Here is a 16,629-nt window from a genome sequence, read left to right as displayed (position 1 = left end):
TGACCCAGTGCCCACATACTTCCAAGCCTACTTTCATATCTGTAAGAGCTAGAAAGATGCATTTCTATAAAATGAAAAGCCCTATTGGCCAAATTCTACAGAAAGCTTCTAAGAGCTGTTAAACTCAGGTAATCACTCCAGAGAGGCTCAGTGTGCATAATATTAAAGTGGATTTCAGGATTTGCAGGCACCACACAGCAGGGTGCATCTTCAGCAGCAGTTCCCACGGTGTTCGCCAGAGGGCTACACACAAAGTGCTCTCACAAAGCATCCTGCTCAGTTTCACCCACGCCATTTCAACCAACTGAATTTACAACTTTCCTGAAATTATAAAATTTTATTTTATTTTTTCAAATTTTAAGAAAACATTAAAAATACTGACAACTCCCAATGCGTTCCCTCCCCCCACAAAATTTGTGCCATGGCCCACACAAAGCTGAAGTTGATCCTGTGGATTCCATGTATCAAGGAAAGGATGTGGGTTATTTAGAGGCTGGCCTTAACTCTGCAGCCGCATGCTCCTGTCACAATTCATTGGTGATAAAGGAAAAAATGAGCAGCAACTGCCAGGACCAGTTGAGGTACCCAGTACTGTGGCTTACAAGCTGTAACAAAGAACAAAGCAGCGCTCATTTGGGTTTTTGCCACATTTAGTCAGTCTTTTTCTTCCCTGAAGTGCCACCAGAGGCAACAAAAATGTCACAAGTTGATGGGAGAGAGAAAACAGCCTTCTCAAGAACCTGAGCATAAAATCCAAGCGGGCTCTTAGAGCAGAGATAAAAGTCTGTTACAGCATGAGCAGGCGGCTTCCAAATGTTCATGCAGGAGAGCTGAATTTTGGCAAGGTGACCTCCACAGGGTACGGTTAGTTGACACGGGTTGATTTGATGCTACTTCCAAGCAGATAAGAGAAACAACATTTCAGTCAACAAGCACCCACCTTTGGAGGTTATGAGCAGTACCAGCACTTCAAAAAAGCCCTATGTTTTGCACACTTGCAAAAATCATCATCAGCATTCTGGCCTAGGTGCAACAGAAACAGTAATGTATGGGCCAACTGCTGCTTGTAATGAAAAGAAAAAAGAATGAAGCCCAGATTAGACTCCGGCTCAAATCATCTCTAGTCCTGCTAAGGTCTTTGTGGTGTACAAAGACATGCTCTGCTGACTTCTAAGCAATGGTGGCTAAGCATACTTGCCAGGCTGACAGAAATCTGCTAATTTGTTGGAGGATACACTTTGTTAAAAGAGAAAAAAAAGCTGGTGCAGCAGCCATAAACTGGCAGTGAAGCACTGTAGTATTCTGGGTGAACTCAGGTTATTTCCTCATGAAAAAAGAAGTGTGGGAGAAACGAACAAGGACATCTCAAAAAGGGGAGGGGTGAGGGTGGGGAAGATAAATAGCTTTTGCTTTTTTTTTTTAAAGATAGCTAATGTAAACTTCAACGGCATGATTTTCCCATTCAGACCAACTCTTGCGAGAGTCCTAGAGATCTGGCACATGATCAGAAGTCAGAGATCTGTAGGCCAAAGCTGGCCAGCAGACAAAGATGATCAGATGAACAGAAAGGGTTTGGCAAGCCATTTGCTGACCAAAGGATGTCTTCAGAGAGGAGGGAGAGGTGGCCAAGCAGCTTTAGGGCTCCATCTTGGTACATCCTGCGACCTGAAAATGAATCACAGTTGCAATAAGAGGAGCACAGAGCATGCACACTCATTCCCCATGTGGCGTGGCGGAAGCATAAGCTCAACCACAGACAGACTGCAATGAAAGTGTCAAAAAGTAAAAATACTGATATTAGCAACTGTCATGGGCACACACACAAAACACTGTTTTCAGTAACTAAATAATGCACTAACACAGACACACTTATACAGCCTCTCAAAATCATAACCAATTTGCTTTCTAATTCTACCACCATCCCTCCCTGACTGCAATATCCTAGATGTGTATTCAGCTCATATTCCCAAATCTTTCAACATTCAATAAAATATGAACCAGGAAAACAGGAAAACGGCAGTTTTGAAGCTGCCTTATACCAATTGTCTGCCTCAGTAATGTCTACACTCACTGGCAGGGGCTTTCCATAGTCTGTTCCAATAACAATTAAAGGAACAGCCGTAAGAAGCAAAGCACTTACATGATCACCACTGCAACTCACTGCAGAGTAATAGCCAGATGAAAAACAGGGGGAGTTATGCATTTTATGACTACATAAACTGCCATCCCCAGTGGCTCACTGAAGGGCTGAGGCTGAGACAGACAGGCAGTCCATCCATCACAAAAGCTCTGATGAAATACACAAAGTATAGCCATACAGGAGATTTAAGTTCTGTAACACTCACATTCTTCATTATCACTCTGGACAGGCTTTGCTGAATAGAAGATGTAATCAACTGTGGCCCCGACACCCATTGGCATGGTTGTAATCTCAGGGCAACCTCTCTCAGGCAGGAAGTGGCTGTAGGCAGAAGTCAGGTTGAGGCCATGCTGGATACTGCCTGGATACCTGTACAGGAGAAACAGCTCCCCATCCCCAAAACATGGGGAAGAGGAGAAGAAACTCAATTAATGCAAGAAAAGCACTTTAAAAGTACTACTATTCAACTACTCAACTCTGCCTTCCACAGACATTTGCTTTCCTGTTACTGTCTGATCCTAGGGAAACTCCCTTAAATTTGATTACAACACTCTATTTGATAAATGACTATTTTCAAGGGGAGTCTGCTCAGAGCCCTAAATCTTGCTAAGGTGGGACCAAGCTAGTGTAGCCTTTATAACTGTTGCACTATCCTGGCATATATCTAATCTTATACAGTGGTACCTCGGGTTACATATGCTTCAGGTTACAGACTCTGCTAACCCAGAAATATTACCTTGGGTTAAGAACTTTGCTTCAGGATGAGAACAGAAATTGTGCAGCAGCAGAGCAGTGGCAGCAGGAGGCCCCATTAGCTAAAGTGGTGCTTCACGTTAAGAACAGGTTCAGGTTAAGAACAGACCTCTAGAACGAATTAAGTTCTTAACCCGAGGTACCACTCAATTTGAGTTTCAAGAGAGATTCTCACTTGGCCCACCCATGGTTGGTTTCAATTCATTTCATTGTAACAAATGAAAAGAAAAACTCCCTCCTGTGACCCAGAGAGCAACTGCAGTATGAAGATTAACTTGCTCTTGCAAACACAGCCCCCTTTCCTTGGAGAAAACCTTGACTCTAACATAGGCTTTGTGACAAGGATCATACAATCCCCTTCAACCAAAGGTGACTCCACTATGCTCTCAAGATAACAATCCTGGCTATGGAACTGTCTCATTCATGGGACCCAACACCCTTCCCCTTCAAGTTACCTTGAGTAACACAGATCTGGATCAGAGTTGTTCACTACAGTGAGCTCCTTAGGCCAATGTGCAGGACGGTCTGCAATGCACCAAAGAAAATCCAGATCAGATACACCACTGAACGTACAATTTTTGGGTTAAACTCACAATTAGTAACCCCATCCAAACTACTGCTTCAACAATCTACATTGTCAAGACCAAGTGGCAAAATGGGAGAGAGTGGGGAACAGGTAAAGGTTTCAGCATTCAATGAAATATATTGGTGCATAAAGAGATTGGGAGGTGAGAACATCTACCACAGTTAGAAATGGGCCCCTCCTGCTTTCTCACCTCCAGAACAGGATTAAGCAGTTCATACGCAAACAGGAACAAGATAAAACCAAGACAAGGCTCAGGTGATGAGTAAAGGTGCTGCTCTTTCAAGTAACAGATTTTGCCCAGGATTGAAAGAACCACTTTAGGAATGCCCAAGAGTAATTGTAGACTTTTTCGTAAAACAGCAAACCTGCATGACATACACAAGCTGCCTTTGTAACAGTCCTAAATTTCAAAATAAATAAATTTCCAACAGGATCAAAATAAATTTCAAAATAAATTTGCCACATGGCATGGAAGGCTGATTGCTATTTGAAAAATACAAGCCTCAATGCTTATGTTTTGTGATCCTTGGACTTAACTTGCTGTTGGCACATAATGGACTACCATTACCAAACCGCAAGAGGGTGTCCTCTGGAGAGGATGAGAATAATCCACAAATATCTTTTAATCAGAAGATTGCATGGGGCAGATTTCAAAGAGAGGGGGAAATGTAATCAAAATTCCAAATTTGACACTCTTTTCGGAATGCAAGGTTTGCTACAAAGTCCTCAAAAGAGCCACAGGGAACCAAGAGAAGCATGTGGTGATGCTTCAGCCCACCAACGAACACCTTCAGCAGCATGGGCATAGCCAAGGGGGGCAGCTGCCCCTGCCCAATCAATAAAATTCAATAAAAATACATAGCAAACTGAGATTCTGACCCCCTTATAAAAGGCCTGCCCCACTAACAAAAATCCTGGCTACGCCCATGTTCAGCAGTGCCTCAAACCATTCAGTATTATTATTATTATTAAAAAATAATTTGTATCAAGTTTTACAATTTTATATTCAACACAATCAGTATTATCACAAAAATAATGTATAAATCTCTACCTCCCCAACTTCCTCTTCTGGTTCATTAATTATTTACTTCTCCTGCCTGTTTTTTCCTACTTTGATTTTATAATTTTATAATCTTCTAATTAAATATTGTTATAATCTTATAATTTTTGTACCATATTTTCACAGTAAATCTTACCCTTTGTTATTTCCCCGTTATTACATCTTGACCTTTATACTGGTTTTCTTAATTCTAAGTGTTTACTCAAACCCTGCTAGTGAGTCCAAACCATTCAGTATTAAAAGATCTGCCCCAACTAGGTGTATCATAGTTGCAGAATGAAGCGGTGGGAAATTTTGGATACCTGGCGTGGCATCCGTCACACCTTCCAACAGGATCAGATCTGCAGGTCGCTCACATGCAACATCACAATAACGGAACTGAAGCAGGAAGTCACGGCTGTATTTGCGCCTGTCTACAGGGAGAAAGGCAGATCAAAGGAGGGAAATAAAATGAAGCATTTAAGTTGATTTTGATTATTTTCACACAACCTAGTGTTGTTATTTGCATGAAGTGGAGGTACAAGTCCACACTGCCACCCATACAACCATCAAAATGCAATTGCAAAACTCAAATGCTGGTTAAAGCGAAGGGGGGGGGGCTAACCTACAATTATGGATGACGGGAATACACACTTTTATGAATAAACATTACTTATAGGATAGTAACATTATATGTGGTTAGGCTCTTAGCCAGTCTGGTGGTTTTAGAGTGCAAAAAACTAGCAACTTTCAGACAGTACATTAATGGCAGAGAACAAGTCTCTGCAACACTTGTCCTCATTTCCACCATGAAGCTCACCTGACTTCTTGCTTTGGCATAGACTGACATACTGGCAGCTGTCTGTAATCCCCAGAGAGCTGGGCCACAGGGGAGTCAGCAGTTTCCGCTGGTGTGGGTTCTGACAGAAGTCTTCCTGTCCAGACACCTACAGGGGCAGAACACAAGCACACACAAAAGTGTTTTGAAACACACAATCTTCTCAAATACAGCAAAATTCATAGTAGGTGCAGCCACACACACAAGCTTAAAAACTGGCACCTACATCTACAGTTTTGTGACTACGCTAGGAATTTACAAGCAAAGGAATTAGTCACTTAGTCAAAAGAAAGAAAATCCAATGAAGGGTGTGTATTAAGGGTTCAAAGGTGCTGTTGCATGCAAGTTTTTGAAGCACCCGTACAGTGCTGCTGTCATCAGAATGCCAGCATGTATCTCCCACCACCCCAAGTTACGCTTTCCAAAAATAATACAGCAAGTTAATGAAGCCTGTTGCTAAGGACGCTTTTATAATACTATGCCTCTGTCTGGAAGCACCCAGTCTAGACTATTTCCGGATAATCAAGAATGTTAGAAAGCTAGCCTATAGCAGATGAGGGTACAACAGCAAATGTGTGGTTGTCTCAAGGAGAGAAAAAGGTTTAGAATCCAGTAATTTTAAACTGGTATATGCATGACAGTTTTCAATGTGCATCCAATGCACACCCTTATCTAGCAGCCCACACATGCTGGTAGCTTCAGTTTATTCTGCTCCCCTCTGACCATTCGGCAAAACCAGCATAGTTTGTTCCATTTGCATAACAGATTTCACATTTACAGTATAGAATAATACACCCATTTGACTTTCTGCTTTTCACAAAGTTTATTATTTTCAAATGCATAAAATACATTGGGGGCAGCTAGACTGAGGGGGAGTAGTTTCTCTCTGTTCTAAATTGAAGGTATCATAATATCTGTTTGAACATTTCATTTAACTTGTAGAAAAGTTTTGTTCTCAATAACTTCCTATTTTTGTGCCTGCTTTGTCCACCGCCCCAGCTTCATGTTTTGTGCTAATATACTAAAGCAGCAATGCAGGAAGTTGTCATGCAGATAGCCCAAGTTTACATAGATTCTAGCACGGACTTCTTCCTGTAGCATCTATGACCCAAATACAATAATGGCCTTTTTATCACAAGAGAAATTAACTCATTCAATTTCTCTTAGTGAACTGACCAAAGCCACAGAAAAGGTGGTACCATGGTAGAAAATCTCAGAAGCTGCTAAGTCTACAGAGGAACGGCACGATACATTTTAAGCTGAGTCAAGAGATGTTGCCATCTATCCCCTTTCTCTGCTTACCTTCCAGGCTGGCATTCCATGGTAGTACAATTGGCCATTCCGAATGAAGTTGTATAGCGGTGAGTCAGGCACAGAGTTCAGGTCCCCGCATAAGATAATAGGGCAGTAATTGCCATCAGCCATTTTTGCAGTCTTGTCTACCTCGGCTAGGAGCAGAGCCATCTGAGCCAGTTTGATATCGCCCCGACGGGGATTATACAAGACATGAGTGTTTGCCACACACAAAGGGCTGACTGATTTGTCTCCCAAGCTCTCTGGGAGTAAAGGTTGTAACAGTAATACCAGACCCACATTGTCCCTGTTAAGGATGTCCAAGCCAGGCCGAAAGTATTCAACAGGACTAGCACTTATCAACTGAAACTTGCTTTGCTTGTAGCAGACTGCACAACCATCTGTCTTCCTGCCTGTCCTCCGCTTGTAGATGCAGGCGAAGCCTAGCCAAACAACAAAAGGCTTCATCAGATCAATTTAAACAACCAAGAACTTGAGGCTGCAACTCTAACACATACATGGGAATAAGCCTCACTGAACTAGAAGTAAATCTGCATAGGATTAGGCTGCAAGTCTCTGTAGGCAAGATTAAATTATATCGAGATCTTACACTTCTGTTTTTACAGTGTCCAGCCAACAAATGTTCCTCCTGTTCCTATTGTGAAACCATGCCAAGCCAAACACATCCAACTGTTGCAGGAGTTGGAGCAGATTCAGGAAGGCAGGGAACCATGTCTGGGGTGAAGGTTCCCTACTCTGGTACAAAAAAGGGCCAACCTAAAAGTCAGACAGTTCTAAACCTGGCATGATTTTATTCACAAAGCTCAACTAGAGGTAATAGAGGAAATGCATACAACTGTCTCCTCATACAATTTTTCCTTGTTAAACTGAAAAGATGCTACAGGAGCTCCCAAGTTTGAGCAAAGGAATGTCAAAGACTGCTTAATCATTTTTGAGCCTGGATGTTTCCCTGCACAAAATTAGTTTCCCCAACTTGCTTTTCCACTAGCGGGGAGAAGGGTTGCTGGGATCCATATCCTGACTCACAGGAAAAACAGCTTGCAGGTAGGAGCAGGATTTTGAGTGAGAAGACAGCAGGAGGGAGAGAAGTTAAGCAGCTCCTCCTGCATCCTGTTCCTAACTGCAGCCTCCCATGGCTGCTTCTCATTTTTTATTTTAAAAGGAATGTTGACTTTAATCCCCAGCATTAGGCTAAAACTCCACTCCGAAAATCATGGGAGAGACAGACCAAGCCTCTTACTAAATGATGATATCCTTGTGTGACATTAAAGATAGCAGAGAAGCTCCAACTTCCCCACAACCATTCCTTCTATCAAATTCAGGGGGTAAAGCAAATCATCCCAGAAAAATTGTGGCCACTAAAACTGTGTAGAAAAAGCAGTGCTTGGGGGAATCCATAGGAGTATTCTTGAGCTAGTCTCCATTGCAAAAACTACTTATACCCATCATCGTAAGTGTTGGTTCCAGCTGTTCCCAATAGTGATTCTCCTGAACTTCTTGGAGACAAAGAATCTGGAAAGCAACAGAGAACATACCGTATTTTTCTCTCTATAAGACACACCAGACCACAAGACGCACCTAGTTTTTGGAGGAGGAAAACAGGAAAAAAAATATTCTGAATCTCAGATGCCAGAACAGCAAGAGGGATCACTGCGCAGTGAAAGCAGCAATCCCTCTTGCTGTTCTGGCTTCTGGGATAGCTGCGCAGCCTGCATTCGCTCCATAAGACGCACACACATTTCCCCTTACTTTTTAGGAGGGAAAAAGTGAGTCTTATAGAGCAAAAAATACTGTACTTAGCAGCAGCTCTCCCAAGGCAGCGCAACAGATTAAGTTCCCTCACTATAACTAGTTCTGACTGAATATCTTCCCTATACCTATTTCCCCTACGACAGAGTGGGAAAATACAGCATCCTTTGGGACTACAAGCAATTACATATTCAAAAAATTCCTTAAAATAAGGAGAGGAGGTGCAAAGAGTTCAAAGAGTGGGAGACTGAAAGTGAAAGTGCTTACAGATTCAGAGCGACTGAATAGTGCTACCTAAAGCCAGAAAGTTCTCAGTGACCCTTGATAGGAATCTACAGACAATCCAAACTAAAAGACAGGTTTACAGTCACGTGAACTATGTGCGAGAAGGACCCAAATTCCAGTTGCTGCAAGTGAGGACTCTGGGGGCCATATTATCAGACACTAGCTAAGAGCAATATACTTAGGATTTCCCTCTCCTCTCTAACTAATATAGTGCCTAATACAAATGTTACACTCACTTCAGGATCCCAGTGCTGGATCTCCTGTAAGAGATTTGTAAAGCGATAGCTCCAGTTCATAATGTCTGGATGGCAATGCATATAAAGATGAGGGCTCTGTTCTATCAGGTCCTGGGCCAGAATGTTATACGACATGACTCTGAATTCAAATAAAGACCCAGCCTCTGAGCTCAACTCTGGGATGCAAGCCTGAGCAGAAAGATCTTCCCAGTCTCTCCACAGAATTTCTGCATAATGACAAAGAAAGGAAGACAAATGTTAGAAATATGGGAGTGGGGGATGAGGGAATAGGCAGAGGAAACTGCATGAGGAAAGGCTTAAAACCCCTTCCAGAACCCCAATCCATTCTAAAAGTTCAAACAGGTGCTTTTAATTTAAAAATACAGTGGGAGATCCTGATCACAGATCTCCAGCATCACAAATAGTTTGACCCTATGGACCAAATTAGATGTGATGTTAAATGCACCCTTACGTTTCACATGCATGGTTTTAAAAACTGCAAATAGCACCAATCTGCCTCCCCCACAATGCAATTAGAAGTGATTTCCACCAGGACCAAAGCAGGGGATGAAAGAGTTAAATCCTCTCTAGGTGTGATCCTCATAATTACAATCTTTTAGAAGCTACTACTTACTTTAAAAGGTACTTGTTAAATGCAAAGACACATTTACTATATTTACAGTTTGGCCCTAAGTTACCTCTGCTATGTGCGAAATGGATTAATCATTCACCAATTGCTTGAAGAATTTGAACTATGATATAATCGTTCAGAAAGATTATTCAGATTGTAAAAGTACTCCACTGGCAGAGATGGATAGGCGACCAATGGATAAATGTATTTAAAAGCAACAAAGTTAGCATGGTGGCATCTTGAAGATTAATAGAGTGTGGTATTTTATAGGCCTACTTCACAAGATGAATTTTTACAGCAGCAGACTAAGATAGCTAGTCCTCCAGACTTAAATGTATTGAGGAAGAAAGATTCTGCAATGCTCACAAGTTTCAAACAAGCACTAGATTCATTTCCTTGCAACTGTACTCTGAAACGTCATCTGTTTCACAGATAGTAATACACTTCGAATAACTCTCCTTTCACTACTTTGCCAGGCAATTCTGATGGCAACTATTCACAAAACCTTCTGCCTATGCTTTTTGGGCTGTAATTTTGGCCATACTACATTAAACTAGTAATAACATATCCAAACATGAAAGGAGTCTAGCAATGGACTATGCTTCCAAGGCAAAACTTTGAAGGAGTCTACGGAAAGATAATACTGGTGTTTTTCAGCTCTGTTGCAGCCTCACACATGGCAAAGATCATACAGTCATATTATATTGGAAAGTTTTGCTCTATGAAAGCAGAGTCAAAATCAGAAGATAAAATACATTCATTATTTCATTATACTCACCATGATAAGGTATCTCTAATGGGAGTGGCTGAAACTGACCAACATTCTGAAAAGGCCACACTGCTCCCTCTGTTGGTCCCACATCTGTCTCCTGGGCAGGACTCCAGGCTAACACTGCAGGGTCTTCAATCCACACTTCTGTAGACAGAGGAGCAGCTTCAACCATCTGAGGATCAGCCTGTGTCCTTACTGCTGCCCATATAGCATTGTCCCCTAAGGCCTCCCTTTCTTCTGCGGGTAAACTTCCTGTCACTTCTACAAATTCCTGTAGTGCAGGAGACCTCTCAATCTGGACCTCACTTGGCAGCTGCTCCTGGCCACCAGATTGTGGTGATACATTCAGGTCACTTAAGCTTGTCATCAGCAGCTCTGGGCCCTCCAGCCACTCAGCCTCTGATATCGTGGGCACCTTCTCTGGTTTTGAAGCACTCTCACTGGCATGGACCTCACCAGCACCTTCCTCCAGCCACTGCTGCAGCAGGGCTTGCTGCTCCTCTGAGACAGGCTTCCCACTGATGGGAGCAGATAGGCCGTCTATATGGGTGGTCGTGCTCTTCGCCAGAAGCATGTTCTTTCGACATGTAAAGAAAGCATCTGCCAAAATAAGCCAACAGCAGATGCTGATTAAAACAACACGTTTCCAAAGGGTAGCAAAATTAGGTGCCACAAAATTATTAGAACTCAACAGTTTATGATACGAGGACAATTCAGAAACATCAGCAAAAGGTTGGCACAGTAGGGCACACCTGCTTTTACCAATCCTGAGGAGGTGGGCAGGAAAGTAGTCCATGCCACTGTCTAAAGCAGTCCTACATTGTTGCAGGTTCATGATTTTGAACATTTGGGTTTAGCAATATCAAGACTTCCTTGATCACTTTGGCTGATCTCAAAATCTCAATGATTTTCTATTGATTTGAGTGCAAATAGAAGTAACCATTAACAGACATTCATTTCCAAAATATTCTTACCAGATCAGGAGGCATTGTTAAAACAGATAGAAAAGTTAAACAAGTGATATTGAATTACCTCATGAACTGGAACAGAATGTAGTAGTACAGAATGTAAAGGTTTTAGCTATGTTATCTGGCTGGTATATGTATTTAGGAAACAGTAGTTTCAGACTGGAAGGGAGCAAGAAAACAGGGCAGGGGAAGAGGTTTAAAAATCTCCCCCAAAGTCATGATCCCAATCAAACAAACCAGACAGATCTCCTGCATAGGATCTAGCCTGGCTATTAGATGACTCCTCTTCTCTGGGTTAGCATGTTAATCCTTGTTCCCTCACATTTGTCTTTTAGTCACCTGATATTACATGGTAGCAAAATATTTGTCATCATGATGGGTAGAGTGTGATGCAGGATGATAACTTTATTATGCAAGAAACTAGGGCCAGGGGTCACAGAGAAAGACAAACCCTTAAGAGTACTTTCCAATGTGCTGGAGCCCTGAAAATTGATACATTTACAGTTCAAAGCATTGAATTGTTAGAAAATTCTGAAATGGGACATCTGTACCCCCCTTCTTCAAAAGGGGGAGGGGGAGAGAATGTATTAAAAGCATACCTCAAAAAGGTACTTCCAAAGCCACATAGAAAATGAAAATTGGGCACATATCTAGCTCCTAACACTCTGGTTATTAGAGTCATACAAGGAGACAAGGTAGTGCTAGGCTACTGTACTTAGAAAACTGAAACTATACATTCTCACTCACTCACGCTAAGTGTAACAGCGACCTAACTTAAAAGGATTACAACACAAATCTGAAGTGTTTTGAACAGTTCAAAAGACCTATATGTTTCATTTATCATGATTACCACAAATACACGCGTTTGCCTACTCTTCCTACGCTCCCGATCACACTTCGCTCCAAACCACCTGCCTCCTTAATCTCTTTCCCCACTGCCATTATCCAGCCAAACCATAATTACTGCATCTTACGTACAGCAACATTTGGTAGGGAAACGCGGGGCGGGAGTGGGGGATTCACAGTCTTCTTCGTCTGGCCTTTTGGATTATCCCCCCCCCCCGGACGCGTGCGCATGCAGCCACGCACACCTTAAAACACACCCTCTTTGAGCGTGCGTGCATTTTCGTTCCGTTCACGGCGGGATAGAGAAACAGCATGGGTAGAAGAAACCAGCCGACGGTACAAAAGCACTATTTGCATTCATTGCCCCGCCCACTTCTGCGTCGGGTCCCGCCCACAACTGGCACGCCTGTCCTGCTTCCCCCCCCCCGCCGCCGCCCCTCGGTTGCCCATATGGGAAAGTGGCCATCTGGTTTTAAAATAACACAGCCCCCCACTGATGTTAAGCATTTTATTATACTGAAATAAAGCACCGGCGACAGATAATGTTGTCCTCGTGAATGTAAGGGCAGAACTGTTAACAACAACCACCACCACCACGTTCTTCGGGGGGGGGGTCGGACTTCGCAAAAAGGGGTCCCTGAGGCGGGGAGAAGGGGAGGCTTCCAGGCCGCCAACTGAGCGTCGTCCGACCAGGCCTGGTGAAGAAGCGCGGAGGGGCAGCGGGGATTCCTGTCAGCCTTGGGCCTCGGCTGACAGAAGCCCTCGCGTCGTGTGAGGAGCCGCCGAAGCCGCCTCTTCTTTCTGAGGCAGCGAAACAGGAGGAGGCCGGGAAAAAAGGAGGGACGGCGGCGCGGGGAGGGGGGTTTACCTCGGAAAGCCCGCAGGAGCCGCGCCACGGGCAGCAGCACGTAACAGAGCACGGTCCCGATCATGCCGCCCGCGCCTCCCCTCCCAGCTGTGGGCCACGCGCGAGGCCGACTCCGCCTCAGCGAGGCTCGAGCAGGCTGATTGGGAGCGGCGCGCGGGCGGGATGAGCCGTTGGGCGTCGCGGCGCCCCGAAGGCCTTCCTTGCGTTGGGAAGGCTGGCGGGCCCGGAGGAGCTTCCCCGAGCAAGCGGGGCTGGTGCTCAAGGACTGGCGCGAGAGGCTTCGGGAGGACGCGGCGCCGTCTCCGCCGCCCGCTTGACGGAGGCTGTGAGGGGGGACCGAGCACCTGTACAGATCCCGCTGCTGGATCTCCCCGGTGCCTGCGGCTAAATGCGGAATATCCCAAGCAGGCGCTTCTGTGGGAAACTCTGGAAGCCATCCCCCCGTCAGCCCATGTTCATTTATTTATCTTAGTTCATAAAATGTATACACCCGCTTGGTTTTAGTAGCTGGGAGGGGGCACACTCAAAGCTAAAATAAAGACAAAATAATGAAATTATCCCTGAAAAGTTTGCAGCCGTCATTTAAGAGCATGCGGATAGATAAGAACACACTACTATAGGATAGACTGAAGCCAAATTTAAAATCGTTCACGCTTTCTAAACATCTGGGCAGCTTGTCTAAATAAGACAGCCAATAACCAGGCCTTTTGTTGATCTGATTTACGTACATTCTATGCCCTTTTAAAAGGCATAGAATGTCTTCGGGGAGGGGGGTATTGGGTTGTTTTTATTTTATTTTTTGTATTTTGTGGTTTTATATCTCGATTTTATTATGGGAACCACCCTGAGATTCCCCAGGTATAGGTTGGTATATAAATTCAATTGATAATAATAATAGGTGACTTTCAGTGGGTCGCTCTCTCTTGCAGGCCTAACTTTACCTCAGAGCATGGGCGAAGCCAGGATTTTTTGTTTTTGGGGGGCAGAGCCCTGATTTGTATTGATTTTGATGGATTTATGGGGGCCAGCTGCCCCCCCCCGGCTGTGCCCATGCCCCAGAGGGTTATTGTGAGGATGAAAGGGGAAGGGGAGTCTATTCGACAGTGGAACCATCTCCCTCAGCAGGTTGTGGACTCTCCTTCTTTGGAGGTTTTGAAGCAGAGGTTGGATGGCCATTTGTCATGGATGCTTTAGCTGAGATGTCTGCATTGCAGGGGCTTGGACTAGATGACCCTTGGGGTCCGTTCCTTAGTACTCTTATGATCAAATGTCGGCTACCTGTGGCTTCTTAAGAGGAAAGGCACAATACAGATGTAAAAAATAAATTGTTGGGGCTTCCCAAATTTTCTAAGGAGGGAGAGGTGGGTACTGCAATGAAGCAACGGAATTGCGTTGGGAGGCAATTCAGGTGCCCTGCGCTCAGCGCACATCTCACTGCTTCGTGGTTGTGCAGATCAGCATAGCAGCCTGTCAGGTGCACACCTTAGGAATCTCCTGGAATATCACACACACACACAAACCTCACTTCAGCATATCCTTGTGGTAGACTTCTCACCTTTTCCTGTGCAGTTGGTTATGTGCTTTATGAGGATTTTAATAATAGCATTAGCAGCACAGAATCAAGGTTAATAATTATTCTTGATGAATCCAAAACTGGACTGTGTGGTTTGTGAAGCATTCAAGAGGCCATCACATCTTCCCGAAATTAAAGAAACATGATACTTGTTTATTAGTGTTTTTTAAAAAGTAAAATAATTTGGAAGGGAAGGAGTTTCCTTCTGGTGTCTCATACTTAAAAAGTCAGCTTCCATTTCCTCCCACAATCCAAAGGCTTAGAGCTTCTTTGAAAATGAAAACAGTTTATCAGATTTTAACTCCATTATTTTAAATTACCTAATTTAAGAAGGTCCTAAAAATAATAATAGTACTGCCAGCTGCTCTGATTAATTCCTCTCTTTTTATTTTTTATTTTATTTTATTTTTTTTTGCCTTTTCCTGTCATGTAAGGCCTGGGTCATTTACTTGAACCATGTGGGTTGGTTTTACTAAATTTACCCCTTGCTTGTCTGCAAGATCACTCCCAAAATAACTCTATCACCAGCTCCAGTCTTGGATTTATTTACATGCTCATGGAATAAATCAGAGGTCACATTAGGTGATAATTAGAAGCCTTTCTTCTTGTCTAACAGTTATGACTAGTGCAGCTGTCACTGAAAACAAGAAAACAGTCTCTGTTTGCTAATTAGAATTGTAAGCAGCTCACAACTTGCAGCAAGAAAACAGAGACTTGACAGGCACCCAAAATAGAAAGCAAGAGTGGGTGTTAATGGCCCAATCCTATACAAATTTAAGCATGTCTAAACATCAATTTTCTTTACCTTGTCCATTGACATTCAATATATAATTTTTATGAGCCACCCTAATAATTGTATTTATTAATTGCTGTAACCTGTCCAAGGACCTTATGGTGAAGGGCAGGTAAGAAATCAAATAAATAAATAATAATGATCCCAATGAACCATCTTTTCAACAACTTTGTGGCGGGAAAGATGTCACTACCACATTCATCTTGGTTTCCTTCTGTATTGTATGCGACTTTTGGATGGCAACAGATTTTACCATTTTTGCTGTCCGTTAAGAAACGCTATTATTATGAAGACTCTTGCTCAGCACTACCTTACCAGCGTTCATGCCTACACAGTGGCACCTCGGGTTACAGACGCTTCAGGTTACATACGCTTCAGGTTACGGACTCCGCTAACCCAGAATTAATACCTCGGGTTAAGAACTTTGCTTCAGGATGAGAACAGAAATCGCACGGCAGCAGCAGCAGGAGGAGGCCCCATTAGCTAAAGTGGTGCTTCAGGTTAAGAACAGTTTCAGGTTAAGAATGGACCTCCGGAACGAATTAAGTACGTAACCAGAGGTACCACTGTATTACGCAATATTTTAAAGCTAATATTAATAAAAATTATGGTTAAAAATTTACACTTCGCTTTTAGATGTCTGCTATTTATGAAGGAGTCAGATAGGAGTGTCATACAGATGGTACATGTCTAAATGTTGTGATTGGGAAGAATTCTCACAATTCTGACCTGTGTCATGAATTGTTGTGATCTGGCTAATTTAATAGGCTTTAGGGTGCCAAATCCATATGCTGATCTTAATCGGCCGCCCAAGGTTGTTGTAAAAAAAATCACCAGATTTAAAGAGAGAGAGCTGAACTTGGGTTATGAAAAGTAGCAGCATTAGTACCCAGAACCATACATTATTTCTTAGAACCTTGACAGGTTTAGCTGCTCCTTAAGCTAAGGTTACCAGACGTCCCCATTTCCCGGGGACAGTCCCCGGATTTACACATCATTCCCCATACAAAATCCATTGAAGTTGAAAAGTGTCCCCAGATCCATTGAAAAAAATCTGGTAACCTTACCTTAAGCAATCAACAGCATCACTTTCTGAAACAAAATCTCTCACCTGAATTCTGATCCATTTTGATCCAGCTCAGCAAAGAAGACCCGATGCAAGTCTGAGCTATGTGACCATAGTAGATACTATATATCTTGAGTCACAATGTCTAGATGAGGTCATGGAATACTTGAGA

At 43.2% G+C, this 16,629-nt stretch overlaps 1 protein-coding gene across 3 annotated transcripts; it reads right to left on the bottom strand.

Annotated features, from left to right (window-relative positions):
• Positions 1 to 322: 322 nt before the first annotated feature.
• Positions 323 to 16,621, bottom strand: ANGEL1 (angel homolog 1). 3 transcript variants are annotated; one of them, XM_083501975.1, is made up of 10 exons: positions 16,503 to 16,621; positions 10,350 to 10,943; positions 8,941 to 9,167; positions 8,113 to 8,182; positions 6,659 to 7,092; positions 5,339 to 5,465; positions 4,842 to 4,952; positions 3,349 to 3,418; positions 2,346 to 2,509; positions 323 to 1,665 (listed from the first exon to the last, which is right to left on the bottom strand). In XM_083501975.1, exons 1-10 carry the CDS (start codon positions 16,516 to 16,518, stop codon positions 1,505 to 1,507), a joined length of 1,974 nt encoding a protein of 657 aa, XP_083358101.1. In that variant the 5' UTR covers positions 16,519 to 16,621; the 3' UTR covers positions 323 to 1,504. The 3 variants fall into 3 exon arrangements, with proteins under 3 accessions (XP_083358101.1, XP_083358100.1, XP_083358102.1); XM_083501974.1 differs by lacking the exon at positions 16,503 to 16,621 and adding an exon at positions 13,026 to 13,611; XM_083501976.1 differs by lacking the exon at positions 16,503 to 16,621 and adding an exon at positions 12,290 to 12,559.
• Between the last annotated feature and the right edge of the window lie 8 nt (positions 16,622 to 16,629).

Source organism: Podarcis liolepis, assembly GCF_965112155.1.
Source record: "Podarcis liolepis genome assembly, chromosome: 1".
NCBI classification, from domain to species: Eukaryota; Metazoa; Chordata; class Lepidosauria; order Squamata; family Lacertidae; genus Podarcis; species Podarcis liolepis.
The sequence above is the reverse complement of the archived record's forward strand: the minus strand, read 5'-3'. Positions and strand labels throughout refer to the sequence as shown.

What these genes read in the sequence shown, in the direction of transcription:
- ANGEL1 (XM_083501974.1), bottom strand. Translation starts at nt 13,089, where the DNA reads ATGATCGGGACCGTGCTCTGTTACGTGCTGCTGCCCGTGGCGCGGCTC. An exon ending in ATTAGAGATACCTTATCATG is followed by an intron (nt 9,168 to 10,349) that starts GTGAGTATAATG and finishes GTCATTATGCAG; the next exon opens with AAATTCTGTGGAGAGACTGG. An exon ending in ACCAACACTTACGATGATGG is followed by an intron (nt 7,093 to 8,112) that starts GTATAAGTAGTT and finishes TTGTTTGGCTAG; the next exon opens with GCTTCGCCTGCATCTACAAG.